This window comes from Pteropus medius, unplaced genomic scaffold (assembly GCF_902729225.1).
Source record: "Pteropus medius unplaced genomic scaffold, Ma_sr-lr_union100, whole genome shotgun sequence".
Lineage (NCBI taxonomy): Eukaryota > Metazoa > Chordata > Mammalia > Chiroptera > Pteropodidae > Pteropus > Pteropus medius.
The window spans coordinates 15,351,123-15,372,262 of NW_024349519.1; the positions used below are offsets into that span (position 1 = coordinate 15,351,123).

Sequence of the window (21,140 nt, forward strand, 5' to 3'; positions counted from 1 at the left end):
TTATGTAAACTTTTAATGAAAAGGAACTATTTAACTAAAAATATCTGCCACATATTTTTAGCCTCTGATAATATTCTCCAATCAGTACATAAGTACAAAAACTGTTTAAATTTTGTTCGGTTATCTTAAGTACACTGTCATATAGGCATTAGCTCATGAAAACAAAACATCTTTATTTGTTCTTTTTTTACTTGGATATCTAAGGAGTAAATATGTCTAAATCTTTCACAGAATTGTAGAAATAAAACTGAAACATTTTTATACTCTTACTTTCTTACTACTTTGCAAATATTAGAGCCAGATGCCTACATTGGGTGATTTAGAAAGTAAGGGAAAAATTTCAAATGGTTCAGGATTAGCAATGAGTGTAAAATGTGTTCAGTTATTAAGCTTTAAACAAATATCAAACTTTTTGTCATGTGGTCTAAGGTTTACATATAACCAATATCTCTATATGTCACAGTAATCTTTTAATAAAATGCAAATTTGTTATAATAGGAATCATTCATTTATTTCATTTATTTTTTTGACAAAATAAATTTTAGCCATTTCTCTTTTTTTACTGCCAATGGCATTTGCTATCTGTACATATTCTGTCTTCAAGAAGGTCTATCAAAGTGTAAAACTAGATGGGTATTTTTCTTTCCTTTAAAATGGAATGGTCTTTCATTATGCAGTATTCTTAGGTGAATTCTCTTGTTTAAGAAGCCAGAATACAAGAGAGTGCTATATTAGTGTATTATTCTCACAACAAACAAGCACTGTTCTGTTGCTACCTGCTTGGCCATTGTTTCTGATTGTGTGTGCTTTGCAGTGGTATTTGGATGGTTTCCTGCTCTCTGCAAGCACAAAAAGGCATTTCTGTTACAATGGCCCCTAACCACACAATGACGGCATTAAGGATTTATGTGGAGGTTTCATTATTTTCTCCTCTTTTGTTCCTTCCAGGATGTCTTCCAAGCGACCAGCCTCTCCGTATGGGGAAGCAGATGGAGAGGTAGCCATGGTGACAAGCAGACAGAAAGTGGAAGAAGAGGAGAGTGACGGGCTCCCAGCCTTTCACCTTCCCTTGCATGTGAGTTTTCCCAACAAGCCTCACTCTGAGGAATTTCAGCCAGTTTCTCTGCTGACGCAAGAGACTTGTGGCCATAGGACTCCCACTTCTCAGCACAATACAATGGTAGGTTTCTCATGGTCTATTGTGCCTACACTCACTTTTTGACCAGTGTAGTCTTCTAATAGTTTGGCTTCAGTCCTTTGCTATATAATTATTATCTACTTAATGGCCTTATGCAAGATATACTCCAAACATCTTAGAATTCTTTATAAGTAAATTGATTCCAGTAGGGAGTATAAGATATGCTAGTTTTTTGTTTGTTTGTTTTTTAAGAATTCCGCTTTTGAGACACACGACTTAATTACAGGGGAAAAAAAACATGTAAATATAAGAATAATGTTAAAGTAACACATTGAAATTAGCAAGAAAGATACCGTGCTATTTCTAATAAAAGATTTTTTCACATAGAGTTACAACATAGTCTGAACAGTTTCACTGTAATAAATCCATGTTTTTCAATTTTTTGCTTTGTTCAGATTGGAGATTCCAGTATTCCTTACAGGACTGAGAATTTTATAGAAGAATATATTTCATAGACACTATAGTTTTCTAATGTGACCACTATAATTTCTAACTCTGTACCATTCATGCTGTTGTTTGGATAAATCAGTATTCCCTGGTGCATCCTATTCCAGAATTTGAAATTCAGGATAATTTATCTGGCCTCTCATCCTGGGGTCTGGATCACTGGGAAACTGGTTTTGCAGATGAGAAGAAAGAAGACAACACAGCATCTTTGGCTGAAGCTTAAACAGCAGACGTACACAGATAAGGCTTTGGGGTCCATTTTAGGGACTTAAGTATGTAGAATCAGCAAGGTGCCAGGGCACTTAGGTGCCAGTAAAGCCACCCTCACCTTTTCAACATGGCTGCTTGGGTGAATGTCACGTTTTTGTGACCTCTCCTTCTTCAACTTCAAGAATGCCAGTGCCATTAATTTGATTATACCAGTTTGAACCAGATTACACCAACAAAAATGTTTGATCACATATTCTCACACCTTTAAAGACAACTCTGATTCTGTTAAATACTTTTTTTTGCTTTCTCCAGGAAATTATTACATATCATAAATGTGGTTGGTACTGTAATATGCTGCTGGTTTATTTTATTGCATTACTGTATATGGAGTTAAATCAACAAGAAGCATCAAATATCTTCTAGTAGCTGTGAATTAGACACTATTTATATTCATATTAGATTTAAATAGTCTCATTCAATATTTTAAGCCTTATAGGTAAAAATTTGCATGGGTGTTTGACTTTACAAGATTTTTCCACCAAGAATAATGTTTTAGCTAACACTTATGTAGCACTTACATAGATGTAATATTTTAAGCACATAATATATATTAACTCACTTAATTCTCACAATAATTCGATGAGGTATTATCAATCCCATTTCACAGATGAAGTAACGGAGGCACAGAGAGGTTAAATACCTTGTTCCAAATCACAGCTAATAAGTGGGAGAACCAGAGTTTTACTCAAGCAGTCTGATTTGGGCATCTGTACTTACAATCATTATAAGTTCTTCACAAGGTGCAAGCGTGTTTTATTTTCTCATTATCTCTTCTTTGGCAAATTAAATCATACTATCCATAATTTCTCCCTCTCCCTCTACTATGAGTTCATGTTAGTTGTGTGCAATGATATAATGTTTTGACCTCCTCTCAAAAGAGTTAAACTAGGAAAAGAAAAGGGAGAAATGGTAGTACACAGTTCCACAGAGTAAGGCTGTCAGACTCTCCATTTGACATTGCATCATTGCTAATGCCTTTTCTCCCAATATTTTAACCATTGCTTTCTCTCAGGGAGTAACCTGTTGAGAGTGCTTCTTGGTTTGGTTTTCTCGTGATACTATTATAAACATAAACATACAAATTTGAAGGAGTGGATATAAAAGAAAACCACAGATAAAAGGGAGATTATTTTAAGTATACTCGAAGTTGGGAATAAGTATATTAAATTATATACTATAGTTGGCATGAGGGGATACTGTGATGCAGGATGTTAGTGAAAATGAAACCATTCAATTTGTAATGGAGCATTCAGTTCAGCTAAATAAAAACTATGAACTGCCTACTTTTACCAAATTTTTTGTTGTTAATGTTGGATACTATAGAAATAGATTTTAATAAGACACAAATCCTTTTCTCAAGTAACTTTACCTAGAGCAGAAGTTCTTAATCAAGCTGTATGGATCTCCTGAAAATTAAAGGAGAATTCTGTATTTTCACATGTGTGAGTAGGAATACGGTTTCATCAGATTTTCAAATAAATCTGTAACCCAAAAAGATTAAGATCTACTGTTCTGGAAGTTAATACAGTGTGGATACAAATGACTTAACTTATTTTTAGTGACATCAGCACTGATGATTTCTCTTACCGTGTGTCTAATTAGTTTCTAAATTTGTTTCTGCCTCAAATGTTTCTTGATTCCACCAGCTTTTCATCTCTTGAGTAGAGTCTTGTAAGAGTCTCCTATAAGATCTCCAATTTTCAGCCTCTTCTCTTTTTTAGTCTTTCTTTCATCTTCCACTAGACTTATTTGCCTGAGAAATGAGTTGCATTATTTACCCCACTTTGGAAATGAATGTGTGTCCTTGTTGCTTATAGGATTTAGTCTAAAACTCTTTGTCTTAAGGTAAAATTACATAGACTAGTACCAAACTATGGTTTTAGTCTCCTCTCCTGCCACATCCTGCCATGGACCCAATATTCCAATCATGCCAAGTTTTAGATATATATTCATAAACATACCAAGGGACCTCAAATAATACAGCTTCATTCTCTCTACCTGGAAATCCTCTCTCTTTTTATATTTTACCTTCCTGGTAAATTGTATATATCTCCCACAAGACTAAGTTCAGAAATTGCCTCTTCTTAGATACTTTCAATGACTTCCCAAGGCAGAATGGTTCCTGCATTATTCTTTTATCCATGACACTTGTTTACATATTTTCTCATGGCCTATATTATAATTTGTGTGTTTAAATGTCTGCTTTTCTATGCGCTGTATGTCTCCTTGAAGGCACAGTCATATATACATATGTATATTGATATTTCTGATACCAGCATATAATATATATTTAATTTATGATTACTGATTAAATAGCAGAGTTTATGTGGATGATTAAATATATGTTTTGGGCAAAGTTGTTAAGACACTATTCATAGTGAACATGCTGGTTTTCTAGAAATTTTCAAACAAAAAAGAATCTACTAATATAGTGTATTCAGAAAGCAGAAAGTATGTTATAATAGCTATGATATATTCAGCTGTTAAGCTGATTAAAATACATTTTACCCATTTATCAAAATGATTGAATATATTTATAGAATTGTTACCCATCACAAGTACTTTTTTTTTTCTTGGATTCTAGGTCATTGTCATACTCGCATAACATGTCCTTTTATTTCAGTAGGAAAATGCATTCTCTATTTTTTTCCTATTCAGTATCTTTAAAAACAGAGAGAATGTTTTATGGTCTTTGTATCATACAGTTCAATTAAGGAAAAAAAGCCTGATTTTTAGATTTCATTTCTGTTTATGTGTGACATTCATGCTCCATTCTTAAATAAAAGAGAGATATTGAGAAGTCTACATTTTGTATTGTCTACATAGTTTAGAGACAAAGTAAAACTGATGAGTAATTCCTGTAATGATAGCTTGAAGTTATAGAGATGCCTTCAGTATAAAATTTAAGTTGGAAAATAATTCCTGAGATAAAAGTTCTGTACACTTCATGACTATTGCTATATAAAGATTTTGATAAATTAGGGTCTTTTGTTTATATTGAGGGTATACAAGTGTTAATGTTTGGAATTACGTGAGATAAAGGTGTAATTCTTCCTTTCTGATGCTGTCTTTGTTACCTTAATATTTTGGAGAAGTAAAGTAGGTGCCTAATTAAGAGCCACTCCCAAACAGCTTTACCTCTTATGGATACTCTAAGTCCTTCTGTTCTTGGAGGTTTTACTCACTATTCAGAGTACACTATGGATGAACTGTACTAAGCAGATTATATACATATATTTATAAAATACTGTAGGATTTCTAATCAATATAAGATTGAGACATGGGTATTAAGTATGAAAAAGACTGTTGGTTCTTTCTCTGAAATTCTCATAATCTTGCCAAACAATTAATAGCAAATTTTGATTCTTTTATAATCTTCAAAAAGTAAAAGGCAAGGTTGGCAAGTTCAATTCTGACTTGAATGGAAAGGCAGTCCTGAGCTTTATTTTTATGGAAGGTCAGATCTACAATTCTTCTCCATCCTCCTTTTTTAAAACATGGATTTAAAGGCTGTCACTTCAGAGTTTCAGAGACAAGCAAGAATCATTATAATTTCTGGCTCATTTAAAATAATAGTTCTGATATAGATGGATTTATTTCATGATGTAAAGAACTATGCAGAATGACTTCATGTCAATCAACATGATTATTTATGAGCACAAGGAGGGAATAGAGTAAGTCTGAAGAGAAATCAAGTGTAGCATTAGAGGGAGCCAGTGGACGCTGTGGTGGCCATGTTGGTGCTCATTTTCTATCTGGTTGCGTGCTACTTCTGTTGGTTAGATTGTTCTGGTGTCAAACGTGACATGAAATGAAAATCTTCACTACCTGTGGTTACTGAATTACCAGTTGCCTTTTTTTTGCTCCCACAAAAAGAGTCTACTCTTATCTAGGCCAAACTGTCTTTTGACTCCTTAAGTTCTTCTTGAGTTGTGTGAACAGTTTTGTGTAACTGTGGAGTGGCTGCTTCCCACAATTGATTTTAAAAATATAAACATTTACTTTAACAATACAATATTTTATTAAAAAATAATTCGAGTAGCCCAGTCTACGGATAGCTGAATTTCATAAGAAATAAAAACTATGTTTGTGTGAAATTTTTTTAACATTTAAAGATGTAGTTGATTTGGAAATATGATACTGTAATATATTTTAGTATATCACTTATTTTTTATGTTGATAACATTTTTCTGGTATTATTAAAGAATTATAGGCATCTAATACATGGAGTTTAAAATACTTTTGATGTATCTTAATGTACTTGAACATTTCAAGGAGACTAGTTATCATAAAGCGACATGTAGTACAAGTCAGTTTCTTCCCAAAGTTCATCAAAAGAAGAAAAAGTTTTCTTCTTAAGTTGTTCTCTAGAAGTTGAACATATAGCTGAGAACCAAGTATAACATTATAGCAAAGCTCCAACGTATGAAACGCAAACTTAAACACTGAAAGAATTCATTCGGTGCACAGGACAGAGAGAGGCTTTTACTTGCTCAGGCTCACTGTCAACTCCTGGGATTCTTTATTTATCGAAAATAATTTTAATTGCTATATTATAGCTGTTTCTTGAAATATCCGTTATATAAATTTTGCTTACAATCTAACAGTCGTTAGTAATGTATTTTTGATGTGTGACTAGAATAATGTTATGTGCGAAGTACTGTTCAGAAAACTTAAGAAGGAAAAGAGAAATTGCATGTGCTATTTAAAAATAAGTCGCAGATTAAGACCTTAATTATGGTATGGTAAAGATTCCTATTTTTATATGGTAGTTTTTATAAGCTTTTAAATTCCTGGTTACTTTTGTACATCAAACTTAGTATAAGTTATTATGATGCTGTAATGCATACTGATTGTTAACACCAGTGCGGTTATTGTGCCAATTCTAATAATGAGAATTTCATTGTTTAGGGAGAGCAGTCTCCTATACTCTAGACAAAAAGTGTAATTACTTTTGAACGATGTGGAATGTTCTCAGTTTAATAGCATGGAGAATAAATTCAGAAAGATTCAGATAAAGTAAGCTTAGAAGCCATATGTGCAGTGTGGCAGTGTAAAATTATGATAGAAGGCAGTATAATTCTACACACACATACAGGATTTCACACACTATAAACTGTTTTATCTGTAAGAGATAGGCTTGCTTATCTGAACAAGGCCAATTCAATTGAAAAGAGGTGAAAATGGTGACAAGTTTGTATTTGTTTTTTATGGTAAATTGATGTTTATCATACAATGAAATTACATTGTTACAAACGTTATTCTGTAAATGTTGTCAGAAAATACCACATGAAGCTGTTTATCTAGATATAATTCCAGGCTTGTGTTTGAATGTAAGTGGTTCAATCTTTATACTTGCATTGTTTCTGAAAATTACCCCCAGGGCTAGCAGGAATGAGAATGTGAAAAACAATCAGTTGGGGTCCAACAAAGCCATTGGATAAGTTGTGCAATAGATCGTTTTGTCCTATTGCCATACAATTCCATTCCATCTGGTTGGGGGAGGGTCTAACATCAAGTAGAGAAAATCTTGATTCATATGATGTCCACAGTATTCAAAGTGCAACTATTGAGTTGAAAATTAACTAGGTCTTGAGAAATTAATGAGTGTAGTATCACATTTTAAAAAATAGCTTTATATGGGAGTTGCAAGATAGCTCATGATACCTAATGAGGGTATAATTTTAGTGTCCCACATAGTGCTATGTACTAACAGGGGAATAAGGAAAAACTTCTAATTGTGTGGTAAAGGGGGATCATGTGTTCACTTAAGAAGTTTTGGCCTAATGGAATTTAATGGCCATCATTTAATAGGGAGTGTTGTGGAAAGATTCAACTCGAATAGATACAGTGAATATCTATCAGCAGAGATATAGAAATAAAAACTAGTCTCTTTCCTCTTGTAGCTTTTTGTATAATATTGAGATAAGATAAGCACAAAAATCAGCATAATGTTATGTAAAATATTAGGATCCTAATACAGGCTAATAAGTGCTAAGGAGATTCACAGTTGAAAGGTATCATTTGTGGGAATCAAAAGTAGATTTACTTGAAATTGTTTCTACATAAAAATTACTAAATGCCAGATATTAAAAATATACACATCATATCAATTATTAGTGCAACATCTTTAATTTATAGTATAGTTTTGTTTTTGCCATAATATTTTTCTCAGAAGAAATAAGAAGGAAAAAAAGCAAGTTAAAACAATACTGAAGACAAGTTATACTGTAAAGGACTCAATATGAAATATGAGAAATTTAGTAAAATGTGCCTCATATTAATAGGAATAAAAACAACTACTTTAGTTATTGGAATTTTAAATATTTTCTTTCTTTGTCAGGGTGACCATCTTGAATGAAGTGGAAAGAATAAAGAAATACTTGACTAAGATACTGGAAATAGAGATACTAAGAAGCAATTCTAGAAACTTACTTGAATAGTATTCCAGATTTTATGGAATGGATAAGTGTCCATCTCTATATCATTTGTCATTCTAGGACCTGCATAATAAGATCATTTGTATTTGGATGTTAGAAATAATGAAAAGTATGAGAACCAACCTCATTCTGTATCTTAGATGCATTGTTTTCAGTGCTTCCTCATTTTCTTTGATTCTTTTCCTCCTTTCCTCCTCTTCTTCCTCTCCCTTTCAATTTTCCTCTATCAGAAAACATTATTAATGGGTCCTCTTGTGGATCTCAATGGAGCCATTATCAGGAAGGGTGACAGGGTAGGAGAATCAGCACCATTGTACTCTGATATATACTTCCTTCTTATTTACATATATTGCCTCTTGGGGATTTGTCAAACTTTCTTGCAGTCGGCCTAGGTTTCTCTTACTGTGTGTGATTAATGGATCAATTGGTTCTGTGATAAAGTTTTCACTGATTTTGAGTAAACAGGGACAGTGTAATGAATTCTTTACAAAATTATCTGGTGTATTTTTTCTATTTATTCTGATTATATTCTTTTATTTTATGAGCCAATGTTGATAGGAAATGACAATTTTATTTTTAATGTCCTTACATGGGAAAAAAAAAAAACCCTTAGAATTCTATATTGGTTTCCCAAATCATTTTTTTTTTAATTGCAGTTATCAGCTAATCCAAATGTCTGGGGTCTAGTGCTGTAGTGGGTTCCTGCACCTTTTGTGTGCCTGTTCTATCTTCCATTCTAAAATTTCTGACAGCCCCTGCCAGTATTTTCTATCAGATCTTGATTGTTTTTTTAATTTAGTTGCTTTTTGTCTTCATACTTCTTTCCTAAATTTGAAATTTTATCAAGATTGATAAAAATAGGAAATAGGGAACAGAGATCATTTACATAACTGAAAAGTAATTTTGATGTTAGTGTCTCTGTATTAACTTAAGTGATAACAGCAATGTATTTGTCATTATTTCTTCTATTATACTTGCTAAGGACAGTCAGTCACCTGAGGGAATTCAAGAATGGGAATTTTGCAGCGTGAGTACCTGAATTCTAGGAATTAGAATGAAGGCTACAAAACTCAGTAATTCAATTGCCAATGAGACCTCAATGGATTTCAAAAACACTTACACTATATTTCCTCTTGGCTGTAGATACAACTATCCACTGCATCTAAAAAGGGAAAAAGTGGTCTTTGTATAGCAGCCTCTTTAAAAAAGCACAACTAGTTAGTAGTCAGTTTGGATCTTAAATTGAAGTCTTAAAAATAATGTTAAGGAAGTATTGTATTTTCATTGTAATTTATTTTTCTCACTTATTTTGGCAATTAGACTTACATAGCTTTCTCTTTTAAAAGTATAGACAAAGACAAATATCTGGATTTGGGAGGGGAGTAGATTTAAAAAATAGGAAGGAATGCTATAAGACAGAAAAATATAATAGGAAGATTATAGGGGGGGAAACACACTTCCAAGAGAAATGATTCCTTAAGAAATGACAGTTTGAATTCAGAATGCCACATTAGGTGCATTTAAAAGCATTAAGTGTATTTAAATTCTTTATTTCCTCCACAAAATCTGAAATGCCCATAATTTGTACCAGCATTAAAGCTGGTATTAAGACTGAATTCACGGCAGTCTTATCAGTTTTGATCATCTTGTGCCATTTTCCCCCATTTTTTGTTTTAGAAAGTAAATTTTATGTTTTCCTCTATTCTACTAGATATGGGAGGAGAATTCCATTGGTGTTTGAAATGGGAAATAAATATAAAGCTACCTAAGTTGACAATTGTAATCTGTCCCTTTGGTTACATATCTTCTTTGTACAAAGGCAAAATGGTTTTTTTTTGTTGTTGTTGTTTTTGTTTTAATTCCCGTAAACCATTTTTAGGAAGGAGCTTTGTGAGCAGATGAGGTGTGAATGTAAGGAGAGCTGCCTTGGCCAGCTCTGTGACACTGACATCACATGATAAAGTAAATGAACACAAGTGACTGGATTTTGTGTCTTATTTAGTCAAGGCTGCTTCTGTGGCAGCAGAGCAAACAATGTTATCATTATATAGAGAAGCAGTGTTTACTTCAGTGTCTCTTCTTAGCTCTTAAAAATCCAGCATGTCTCAAGATAAAACAGTCTTGTTGGTCAATATTCCTAAATGAGAAAATAATATTCTAAGGGTTAATAAAGGTATAAAATGGACATAGGATATGAAAAAGGGATAAAATTACAAAGATACTGTTAAGTAGTCTTGTATGTATTTACAAATATAAAATATGTACCATGTAAAAAGTCAAAACCTATATTAATGAGTAACAGCAAAAAAGTTACAATAATTTACAGCTTTATACTTAATAATGTCCCAAGCTTGGTAACCACTTTTTCTGTCACTACTGGATCCTACCCTCTGTATAAACATATATCCTGGAGAGAAGAGATTGCCCAGCTCTAGTGGTATCTATCTTTAGGCTCTGTGGCAGTGGCTGGCATGTTTTGCACATTAGGGACACAGAGCCAGAGAATAGGCTTCTTCTATATCTGAGACTCTGATTTCCCCAGGGTCATCAGTAGAACATAAGAAGCACTTTGAAAGAAAGTCTTGTGTGAATATATCTTACAGCCTATCTACAGTCTGATAGTTGCAACTCAAATATGGGAGATTTCAAATAATTGTTACTCTTTAGAATATGGTATTTAATAATTAATAATAATAGGAATGTGTGCTATTTCATGTTTTCTATGTACCAGCCACTCTGTCTTTATTATCTCAGCCAATTTTTATATCAACCCAGTGAGTTTAACAACTGTGATCATTCCTGATTTACAGATGGAAAACAGTCTTCGGTAGAGTGATTTATCTAATAAGCGGTAGAGTTTGGATTCATGACTTCAAAACCCAAGCACTTAATAACTGTGCTCACTGCCTCTACACTCATACAATTATTAAAATCATTTTTATAGTTTATCAGAATAAATAATTTTAAAAGCCTTTAGGAATACTTTTGGGGAATGCAGATATAACAATCGTTGCTTGATTATTCTACCTTAACTCAGAGATAACCTGATTTTTAAAAATCTTTTTAGCTGGATTTAAATGGACCAAGAGATTTAACCATTTCATAATGTGTACTAAAAGTTTGTAGGATGTTAGGCAATATATGGCATTCCAAAGGATTATTTGCTTAAACCTTCATATAACGATTAGTATGAATTTGTGCTCTGTCTAAAACTGTTGCAGAACATAGTGATTTAGCATAGGGCCACTAGTGACAAAATTCCTGAGTACATTCCCTGTTCTGCTGTTTGATACCTGTATGACATTTGGCAAGCTGTTCTAATTGTATGTACTTTATTTTTTCCATCTGTAAAATGGGATGATAACAATAGCATCTAATTTATGAGATGATTTAAAGTCAATATGTATAAAGCACTCTGGTGCCTGGAATATAGCAGAAACTTAGTAAATGTTAGTTAAACGAATGCCTAAACAAATGTTTATGTTCTCTGATCTTAGAGAAAAATGGTACATTGTATTTAAATGTCATATGTTTTTAATTTTTATAAATTTAAGTTAAAAGAAAATTTTAAGCTAAGAAAAGATACTTTTGAAATGAGAAATTCAATAGAAATTTAATCTCCTGTCATTAAAAGTTTTTTTTAAATCTTTTTAACTATTAAAAAAAAAGATAATTTAATCTTAGATGCTGTTTCTCAATCAAGTATTTGTAACATATTCAGTTATCATAGTTTTGTTCATTGCCAAGTCATCGCTTTACGTTAAGGCTGTTCATCAGCAACTGTCACCAAAACTGCCACCATAACTGCCACAACCACAACATCAACAATAAAAATCCACCTAAACTAAGTCAGATTGTGTTTTGGTAAAATTATAAGATGTAGAATGTGGTGGTAAAGGCCTAAACTCCCTCTTAAACTGTTTGGGTTCCAATTATAATTCTCCATTTTATGAGATGTGTGACATTGACTATGTTTTGTGGCATCTCTCTGTTCCTTTATTTTCTCACCTGAAAATGAGGATAATAATAGAACCTCCCAGCACATGTTGTGAGGATTAAATAGTAGAATTCTCAGAAGCATCTTTGAACCATGCCTGGCACATAGTAAGCAATTAATAGATGCTATAGTTCTTGAATAGTTCATACTCTGTTAACTAATTACTGTTAATTACCAGAACGAATCCTATGTTTTCTTTTGGGCTCCCAGTGGTCATGTTTTCCTTTTAGTAACCTGAAGGAATATTTCCCACTTTCCTATGCCATTTTAAGTGGTCCAGTGTTCTTACCAGTAAATTCTGTCAGTATTTTTGGTTGTAATTCATCTCGAACATGAGATAACCAATTCATTTAAAGGAGGAAGCTCTATGATCTCCTTGGGGTAATATGTCTGTCTTGTTCAGCACTGTTTCCTAGAGTCTGGCACAGTGGCTGATACACAGCAAGTATCTCAAAATAGTTGAATGGATAAATGAGTATCTCTAATGCCTGTGCTCATAGAAGACACTCTGAGTGCAAACTTTCTTATCTACATGTTAAAATTTTGATATTTAACTTATAGTTGATAAGACGATTAAATGCAGTAATTACCCAGCACAGTACTTGTTACATATTGAATAGTCAGTTAATGTGAATTCCCTTTCCAACACCCTCCGAATTCTCTCAGCCTCATTGACTCTCCAGGTCACTCATAGGAGATCACAGCATTCTTCTGTGGATTCATATTTTATACTTCTCCAAATAGTTTACCAGAGGAAAACAATAGTTTACCAGAGGAAAGCAACATCAACAGGAGAAAAACAGCAAAAATATTCTGCAACAGAAGATAAATAGAAATTGCTTAAGTTTTCTTTCATGAATATTCTAACGGCTACATAATGATTTTCTTTTAGGACATAGCTAATGAGGTTCCTGTTTATTGCTACAATTTTATTAGCATATCCAATTTTTGTTTTGTTTTGTTACTTTTCAGTACATTTTAAAATTTCTATTTGATTTCAGGAATTTTAGAGGTACTGTGGGGAATTCAATGCTTTGTTTATTTAGGATTGTGTTTGTTGCTTTTTAGTCCTTTGATCTCTCATTTCAGTTTACCCATAAGGGCAGCCTGAGATGATGAGAAAAGGATGTGTTATGGATAACAAGCATAATACAAATGGATTTATATACTATCATAGCTTGACCTGTCATAAATCTGACATGTTGCATCTAAAACTGTCACACTTAACCAAAATATGAATATCTCTAGCTGTTAATTCTTGATAATTAAACATATATCTCTGCCTTTGTTTTAATAGATAAAACTTTGACTTGTCACTTTCCTAATGGGCTTCATGGAATCTTTTTATTCTTGTCATATAAACTCTTTCCTGTTCATTTATGTCCTCTTCAGTGGTTCTATAATTATTTTTGTTTTACATAGATAGAAACATGTTTTTCCCTCTTTTTTACATATGGTGTTTTGCTTCATGCAAAGAGAACTACACAGATGACATTTTCTAAAATCCAAATTTTATTCAGTTTTACATTCTTATGTTTATAACCCTGAATATCTCCAAAATGTCCTTACCTAAAACACTTCATAGTTACATTACTAGATTTATACCAGTAAAGATACATCGTCTTTCTTAAGGATAATCTTTAAGCAGAACTTAGTAAGACAAGCTTTGAAAACTATCATTCCTGCAAAAATAAATCTCGAATCACAAAACATCAGTTTAATCTCTCCCCTTGACAACTTAACACGACAGATTGAAATATAAAAGCCGATGCAAGTGGGATCAATGGATTATCTAAGTCCCTGAACATCTTCTCTTAAATTGGGGGAATTGACAGAGTAGTTGTGAGACGGGCGTGTATTGTGTGTTTCTTGTCATGTGCAGAGTATTAAGTTTTCAGAGATTAGTGCTGAGTGGATATGGTCTACCTGGATGTGAAACAAGGAGAGAGAAATTGGGAGGGAATGAAAGAGAAAAAGAGGGGGCTACAGGAAGAGAAGGATAGAGAGATTTACATGTGAGAACTCAGGGGGCTTTGTCATGGCAATTGTATAAAGTGATATACAGTGCAAATCGACTTGAGCATGTCCCTGGATAGCAGGCGGTTTATAGCCTCTACGAGCTGAGATTACTGCTTTATCTTGTCATACTAAATTAACATGGCAGCACATTGTTAAACAGTGGTGACCTCTTCATCTGGGAAAATTGCTGCCTAGAAGAGAGATGATATTTAAACCTCTCTCTCTCTCTCCTCCTCCTCGTCCTCCTCCTCTACCCCCCCAATTATACTCTTAAAGAATTTTGAGGTTAGACTCTAGCCATTTTTAAATTATTATAGAAAAAATGATATTTATATTAAGGCGACAATAGATAGGGTGCTGTTAGACAAAATGGACACTTTGGGTAGAAAAATAAGATTTTACTTATCCAATGTTCTAAAAATGGCATGTCATCTTAATATATTGGAATTAAGAATTGCCATCATTTTAATTTCTTGTTATTCTACAAAATAGCCTATTGACTTGTGTAAGAGTCAATTTCTGTGCTTTCCATAAGAAATGATTGATGGTAAGAGAAAGGAGAAAATGGCTCAGACACTGATTTTCCCACTAGTCAGGTAGAGAGATAGCCCAAGAGAACTAAAAACGAAGAGTATTATGCCTTAAATAAAAGTACCCAAGTTATCTCTTCTTCCAGAGTTTACCAGGTACTGTGTCATTCCTCAGATTCTTTTTATTTCTTTATTAAAAGGAGAGAGAGAAAGAAAAGGTCCTAAGACTAATTTGCTTCATTCCTCTGCCAGCCTGCAGTTGTTCCTTTCATGTGTTTTCTAAGTTCTGATTTATTTAAGCATACGGATAATATACTAACTCTTTTTTCCCATCTAAAAATGTTGATAAATCAATCAAAATCTAATTTATATATTTCTATACTCAATATATGCTATTGGAATTTGAATCAAAGAAAGGGACAAGTAAAACTTCAAAAGTTCTATAATATGAGTGTCTATTTCTTTATGTTCCCTAGTGGAGCTTAGGATGCTCTGTCTCTAAAGAGTAGCCCCCGAACTGCTTCTTCAGTAACCTCTAGAGCATGTGTTTTCAACCTGGGTGTTAAGTCATTTTGAGGGTTGTAGGGTGAACTTTATGGAATCTGTAAACTCCCTGAAACTATGTGATATATTCACTTACAAATTTTCCTAGAGAGAATATCCATAGCTTTCATTATATTCTCTAAGGGGCCTGAGCCACCAAACTAGATTGTTACTTCTTTAGAACTCAAGTCTGAGGATTTTACTACAATACATCCTAATACTGGGAATATAGGAATATCAGTACAGTACATCCTAATAATGGGGAGATTAGAAAGAAAGGAAAGGAAAGGAAAGGAAAGGAAAGGAAAGGAAAGGAAAAAGGAAAGGAAAAAGGAAAGGAAAAAGGAAAGGAAAAAGGAAAGGAAAGGAAAGGAAAAGAGAAAAGAAAAAGAAAGAGATGTATTATGTATGTATATGAATTAAGACACTGACTTATAGATGCAGTTATGACCCTACTTATTTTGTAATCAGGAAGTGTGTTCACCAAGCCTACCTTGGAGAGTATTCTCAGAGCAGCCGTGTTGGAATTAGTCCTATAGTCTAGTTACTGCTCCTGGCCACTTAAAACTCTTCCTCTTAGCATCCTTTCCTTGGGTCCAATTTTTGAGCAGAGTGGCTCAAGAGCCTGCCAATAATTCCATTGTAAGGATGGGTTTCAGTTCTCTAGTATCCTGGATTCAGAGTCCAGACTAGAAACACAAAAAGACTGTTTCGTGAGTAAGGGATGTGGAACAGGGGTAATTTTTTTTCTTGGTAAGTTGTTTCCTTCTGCCCACTGTCTCCTCTCCCCTCTTTTCTCAAATCTGCATATTTCCAGAACTATGAAAAAGAAAACACACACTGATTTAGGAGTGACCTGATTAGGGTGCCCTGGTGCAATACTGTTTGACTAACAGAAGATTTTTAATGTCAAAGCGATTTGCTTATGTTCACTATTGTCATAAACATAGTGTTTTACTTCAAAGAAAAGAAAATGACCAAAATTGTTAAAATAGGAAATCATTGAGTAGCCACTGGGGTTTAACTATTTCTGTCCTTGAGATGTTCTTTTAGTTAATCAGGACTTAGAGGTAAGTTGATGTGGTGTTATTAAAAATATTAAAATTCTCTTATCTCTCACTTCTCATTCCATTTTATTTCTTTAATAAATATATTTAATGAGTATTCTACACACTCATATATTAAAACTTTGGAGGTTTTCTTTTAGAGAAATTGTGAATTTGGCATGGGAAGTCATGGAAGACAAATTTAGGACTTTTTTGTTTTTTGTCTTATGAAACGGCAACATGTCAAAAAGTAACAGAATATGATGCTGGCAAATTTTACTATCACCCCCCAACTCAGAGACAACCTGGGTGTGGGCAGGGGGAATAGTCTGAGGGGCAAGCAGCCATAACCCCCAGAAATATGGAAAGGTACAGACCGTTAAACTGGGACTGGAGGTCTGCAATAAATAGAATACTTGTATATTAGAGATTGTTTTAGAGGAGATTCTTAATGTTCAGAAAGTCAATGTGATGTAGCATTTTCCACAAAAAGCAGAAAAACTAATAGGGGAAAAATAAATAGACAAAAAGAGAAAACCTATAAAGAAGAAGTAAAAACGCTTGGCAGTTATACAAATATAAATTGATAAACTTTGCCTTCAAAATATTAATATTTTCTGAATTTATTTAAATCTAGTTTTACACTCCTTTAAAAATTCAGACACATAATAAAATAAGTTGAAATGTTAAAAATAAAAGGAAGGGTGAAAATATAGTAGACATCCACAGACAAATCAGAGGCAGCATTATTATTATCAGACCAAGTTGAATCAGGTGCCAGGGATAAAGTCCTTTATGTTGATATATAGAGATAAAATGACATAAATATTTATACATTAAATGAACTACATAAATGAAAACATTATTTTAATATATTAACCTATAGAAAGGAAAAATATTAGAAATAGGAGGTGTTGACAGAAACAGAAGTATACTGAGAGATAGTAAAGTATCTTTTCACAGGTGGATTAGACTGAAAACAAATAAATACATAGAGAATTTGATAAATTTAGTTAATAAGATTCACTTAATATCTGCCTGCATAAATCACTTGAATAATTTTTTAAAAGTACACTACAAAATAATTCTTATATTAAAATAAAAATCCAAACTAACTCAAGCTGTTTAAAAAGTAATAGCATTACTATTACATATCAAAACTTGTGTAAAATGATGAAAGTTCTAATATTTGGGAAATTTATAAATTTAAGTACCTTCATTATTAAATAGAATGAATGGGGAGGAAAGAACGAAGCAGAAAAACCTTATAATAAAAGAACCCTAGTGAAGGGATAGAACAGAACTTGAAGAATATAAGAAAAGAAATTAATGAGCTGGGAAATAATTAGACTTTCTCTAGTTTTATAAATGAAAAGAGCAAACACAAATATGTAAAAGTAGAAATGATAAAGGGTAATGTTATAATTATGAAGATATTATAAATTGTAACATATTCTAGCATTTTCAAATTTGTGTTTGAAAGAATACATGTACTGCATACAATGTCCAAGACAAAGGTTCTAGAGTCTAATCAATTAAGGAAGCATTTCATAATGTATCCCACTTTTTGGTATTCTTATTTCACATGGTCTATTAAGAGTTCTAAGAAGTCATATCTGTTCTTCAGAGAGCTAGTTACCTCTATCTTGCACACTTAGTCATAGAACCCTTCTTTAATGTTAGCCTCCTGAATCAATCATTGGGAAGTAATATCCCATTGAACACACACTGAAAAATCTGACTGTATAAAATATTGATAATTTTGAGAATTTCATTGAAATGTATGCTTTTATAGGACTACAAAGAAAGTAGGAAACATGAACAGACTATGCATAAATGAAGACTATAACCAGTCCATGTATTTTCCATTTCTGAGAAACTGAGAATTCCCATGCTGTATAAAACATTTTTTTAGAGGAAAAAAAAATAATTTTTTTAAATTAGCATAACTAAAATATCAAATCACCTCCAAAAGACAAGAAGTCCAATCTCACCTTAAATATAGATACAGGAATTCTAATTAAAATATTGGAGAAAGTTAGTCTTTTACTAGATGTTTTTACTACACCAGGCCTAAACAAAATTTTTGGCAGGAATGCAAGGAGAGTTTGATAAAAAGAAATATATATTAGCATAATGTATATTAGGGGTCAACAAACAACTGCTCACTGGCTTGCTGGTGAAATCTGAGCTGCTGCCTGTATTTATGAAAAGAAAAGTTTCATTGAACAAAGGCGCACCTATTTACTTAAATATCTGTGACTGCTTTTGTGCAACAGTGGTAGAGTCCAATAGATGCAACTGATGCCCTAAGGCACTTAAAGCCAAAAATATTTTCTGTCTGGCCTTTTATTTAAAAAAGCTTTGCCAAACCCTGATCTATACCTTCACTGGCTCAAGGAGAAATCGTACATGAAAATGCTCATAAAATTGTTTGATAAAATTCAATATCCACTGGTTATGCAAAGTCTTTGTGAATAATTAATAGATTGATATTAGTACAAAATAACAGTTACTTCAAACTTAATAGTAGAATCCTCTTGTTTCCTTTAAAATAAGGGACAAGTCAGGCTTACATTTTCTCTCTCCCTCCTCCCCTCCTTCTTTCCTTCCTTCCCTCTTCCTTTCTGTTTTTTCTCTCTTCTTTCTTTTCTTAATAATAAGAAAAGATAGAACTTTCAAGAAAAAAAAAGGGAGATTTTACAGAATTATAGAACTTGAAACATCTTCTGAAATCCTTAGTTATCCTATTGAAAACCTTTCGACAGACAACTTTCTTAATGATGCAGAACAAATGGTTTTCTCTATATAGTATAGAAAAATAATTAATATACAGTTTTTCTTGATAATGTCTCGTTATGGGTTATTGTTTTTTAAGGCAAAAGATTCTAACTTATGATTTTCAAACAGAAACTTCCTGCTTTGTTTTAAGGTTCTTGCTTCCACAGACAGAGTAAAAGTTCCTCTTAACCATTTTTACAGGTCTGGTATTAGGTAAGCTACATATTTGCAACTTGAAATGGCCAAGAAAATCCACTATCCTATAGTCATAACCTTAAGCTGGGACCATGATGTAGAACAGAGGTTGATGTTCACTCTTAAGCTCTTCATTGTTCCTAGAAAATATCTGTTCAATGAATGTAAAGCCTGAGGTTTTTCAAGCTATAAATGAGTATGCGGCTACCCATCCCTATTGCCTTTTCCCTCTTTCTTCTGGCACTCAGTGGTTTGAGTTGGAAAACGGTATTGATAAAGGACTTCAGGAAGTTTGTTTTATGTACAGTCTTCCTTTTCAGAGCATTTTCTTATCATTTATAGGACTAATCATTTCTCTTAGATTCAGATTTAAAGAGTCTCCCTGGAGAATATATTTATACTCAGCAGTGTCCCTGTACTCACTTTGTGCCTCTTTGGGCTCATCTTGGGATTTAGATATCTTGAGATCATCTTTTCATCCTGCCTCCCTTTCTGAAACTCTAGCTTTTGGTTAAATTCTCTTCTAAGTTGCCACTTGTAATATTTCGAATTTCTCTTCTATACAATAGGCTTTTAACTACTTGATGAAACCCATCATTTCTTTCCCAGATATTCTCTTCTTATTTTTTTTTCATTTTAGAACAATTTAAAAAGACAATAATTTAATGGGCCCCTCTCAAATGTCATAGAGATTTCAAAGAGCAACTTAGTGTTCTCTATTAATAGTGTTTCACTGAACTTGATCGTCTCAGAGCTGCCAAAAATCTGCAACCAACAGTGACCACCCAAAGATAAAATGCAGCATGGAGATTGGTTTCTTCATTGAATAGCTACGGTGTCAATTTATTAAACATAAATAAATGAATATTAAAATACCATTTCACGATTGTTCACCTAAGAATTTAGATGAGGAAATATCATTTTGAATCTTGCTAGAAATGAATTGTCCTTAGGTTCTAGGAAAGAGGAAATTTTCCTCATTTCTTTTTTTCCTGATATGATCTGATAAGATTTGATAGATTTTCTTATGCTTATTCCTCATTCCTTTATTTATTACACAACAGAATGTAATTTTGTGAACCACCATCTTTAAAGCATCTACTAATCCACATTATTTTTTCAGAAAATTCACTGAAAAGAGTCTCACAGATAACCATATTTTTACCAAAGAGCCTTTAGGTTAATATGGTCCATCTGGTGAAAATCTTATATAAAATCAAATTACTGTAGAGTTTTTTATTTAATAATAAGTTAAATATTGGTAGCATATTGACCAGTTAACAACATGTAGCTTTTTGAACTTGCTTCATGAATCTTTAAACAACATTCATCCAAGTATGCTTTATACACCTCTTTCACAGTGGTAGTAATCCTTTACCAGTAGGCTCCTGTATATCCTTTGTAGCAAAGAAAACAAAATGATACAATCTAAATCAAAAATAATAGATTGATTTGAGAGCTAACATTGTATGGAAGTTACAGTATATACAAGGAGTTTACTGTTGAGATGTGGATGAAAATGATTTCCTTGGCTGGCTGACCTATAAACTGGTACTTTATAATAAATGTTCATTAACATTAAACAAGTGATCTATTTTTGTTGTCAACAATGACATTGCAGTTAATTCTTGGCCCTGAAATCAAATACGCAGAGATGCTGATTTAATGAAAAAC

At 32.9% G+C, this 21,140-nt stretch overlaps 1 protein-coding gene across 15 annotated transcripts in view; it reads left to right on the forward strand.

The window, feature by feature from the left end:
- Positions 1-21,140, forward strand: part of SOX5 (SRY-box transcription factor 5) — a 907,668-nt gene that overhangs the window by 584,231 nt on the left and 302,297 nt on the right. For 12 of the 15 annotated variants that reach the window (XM_039882498.1, XM_039882492.1, XM_039882491.1 and 9 more), the window contains one exon: positions 949-1,180. In XM_039882498.1, coding sequence (XP_039738432.1) covers positions 950-1,180 — 231 coding nt within the window. In that variant the 5' untranslated portion in view covers position 949. The remainder of the gene's footprint in view (positions 1-948; positions 1,181-21,140) is intronic. The other 3 variants (XM_039882501.1, XM_039882499.1, XM_039882500.1) reach the window with 1 other exon arrangement.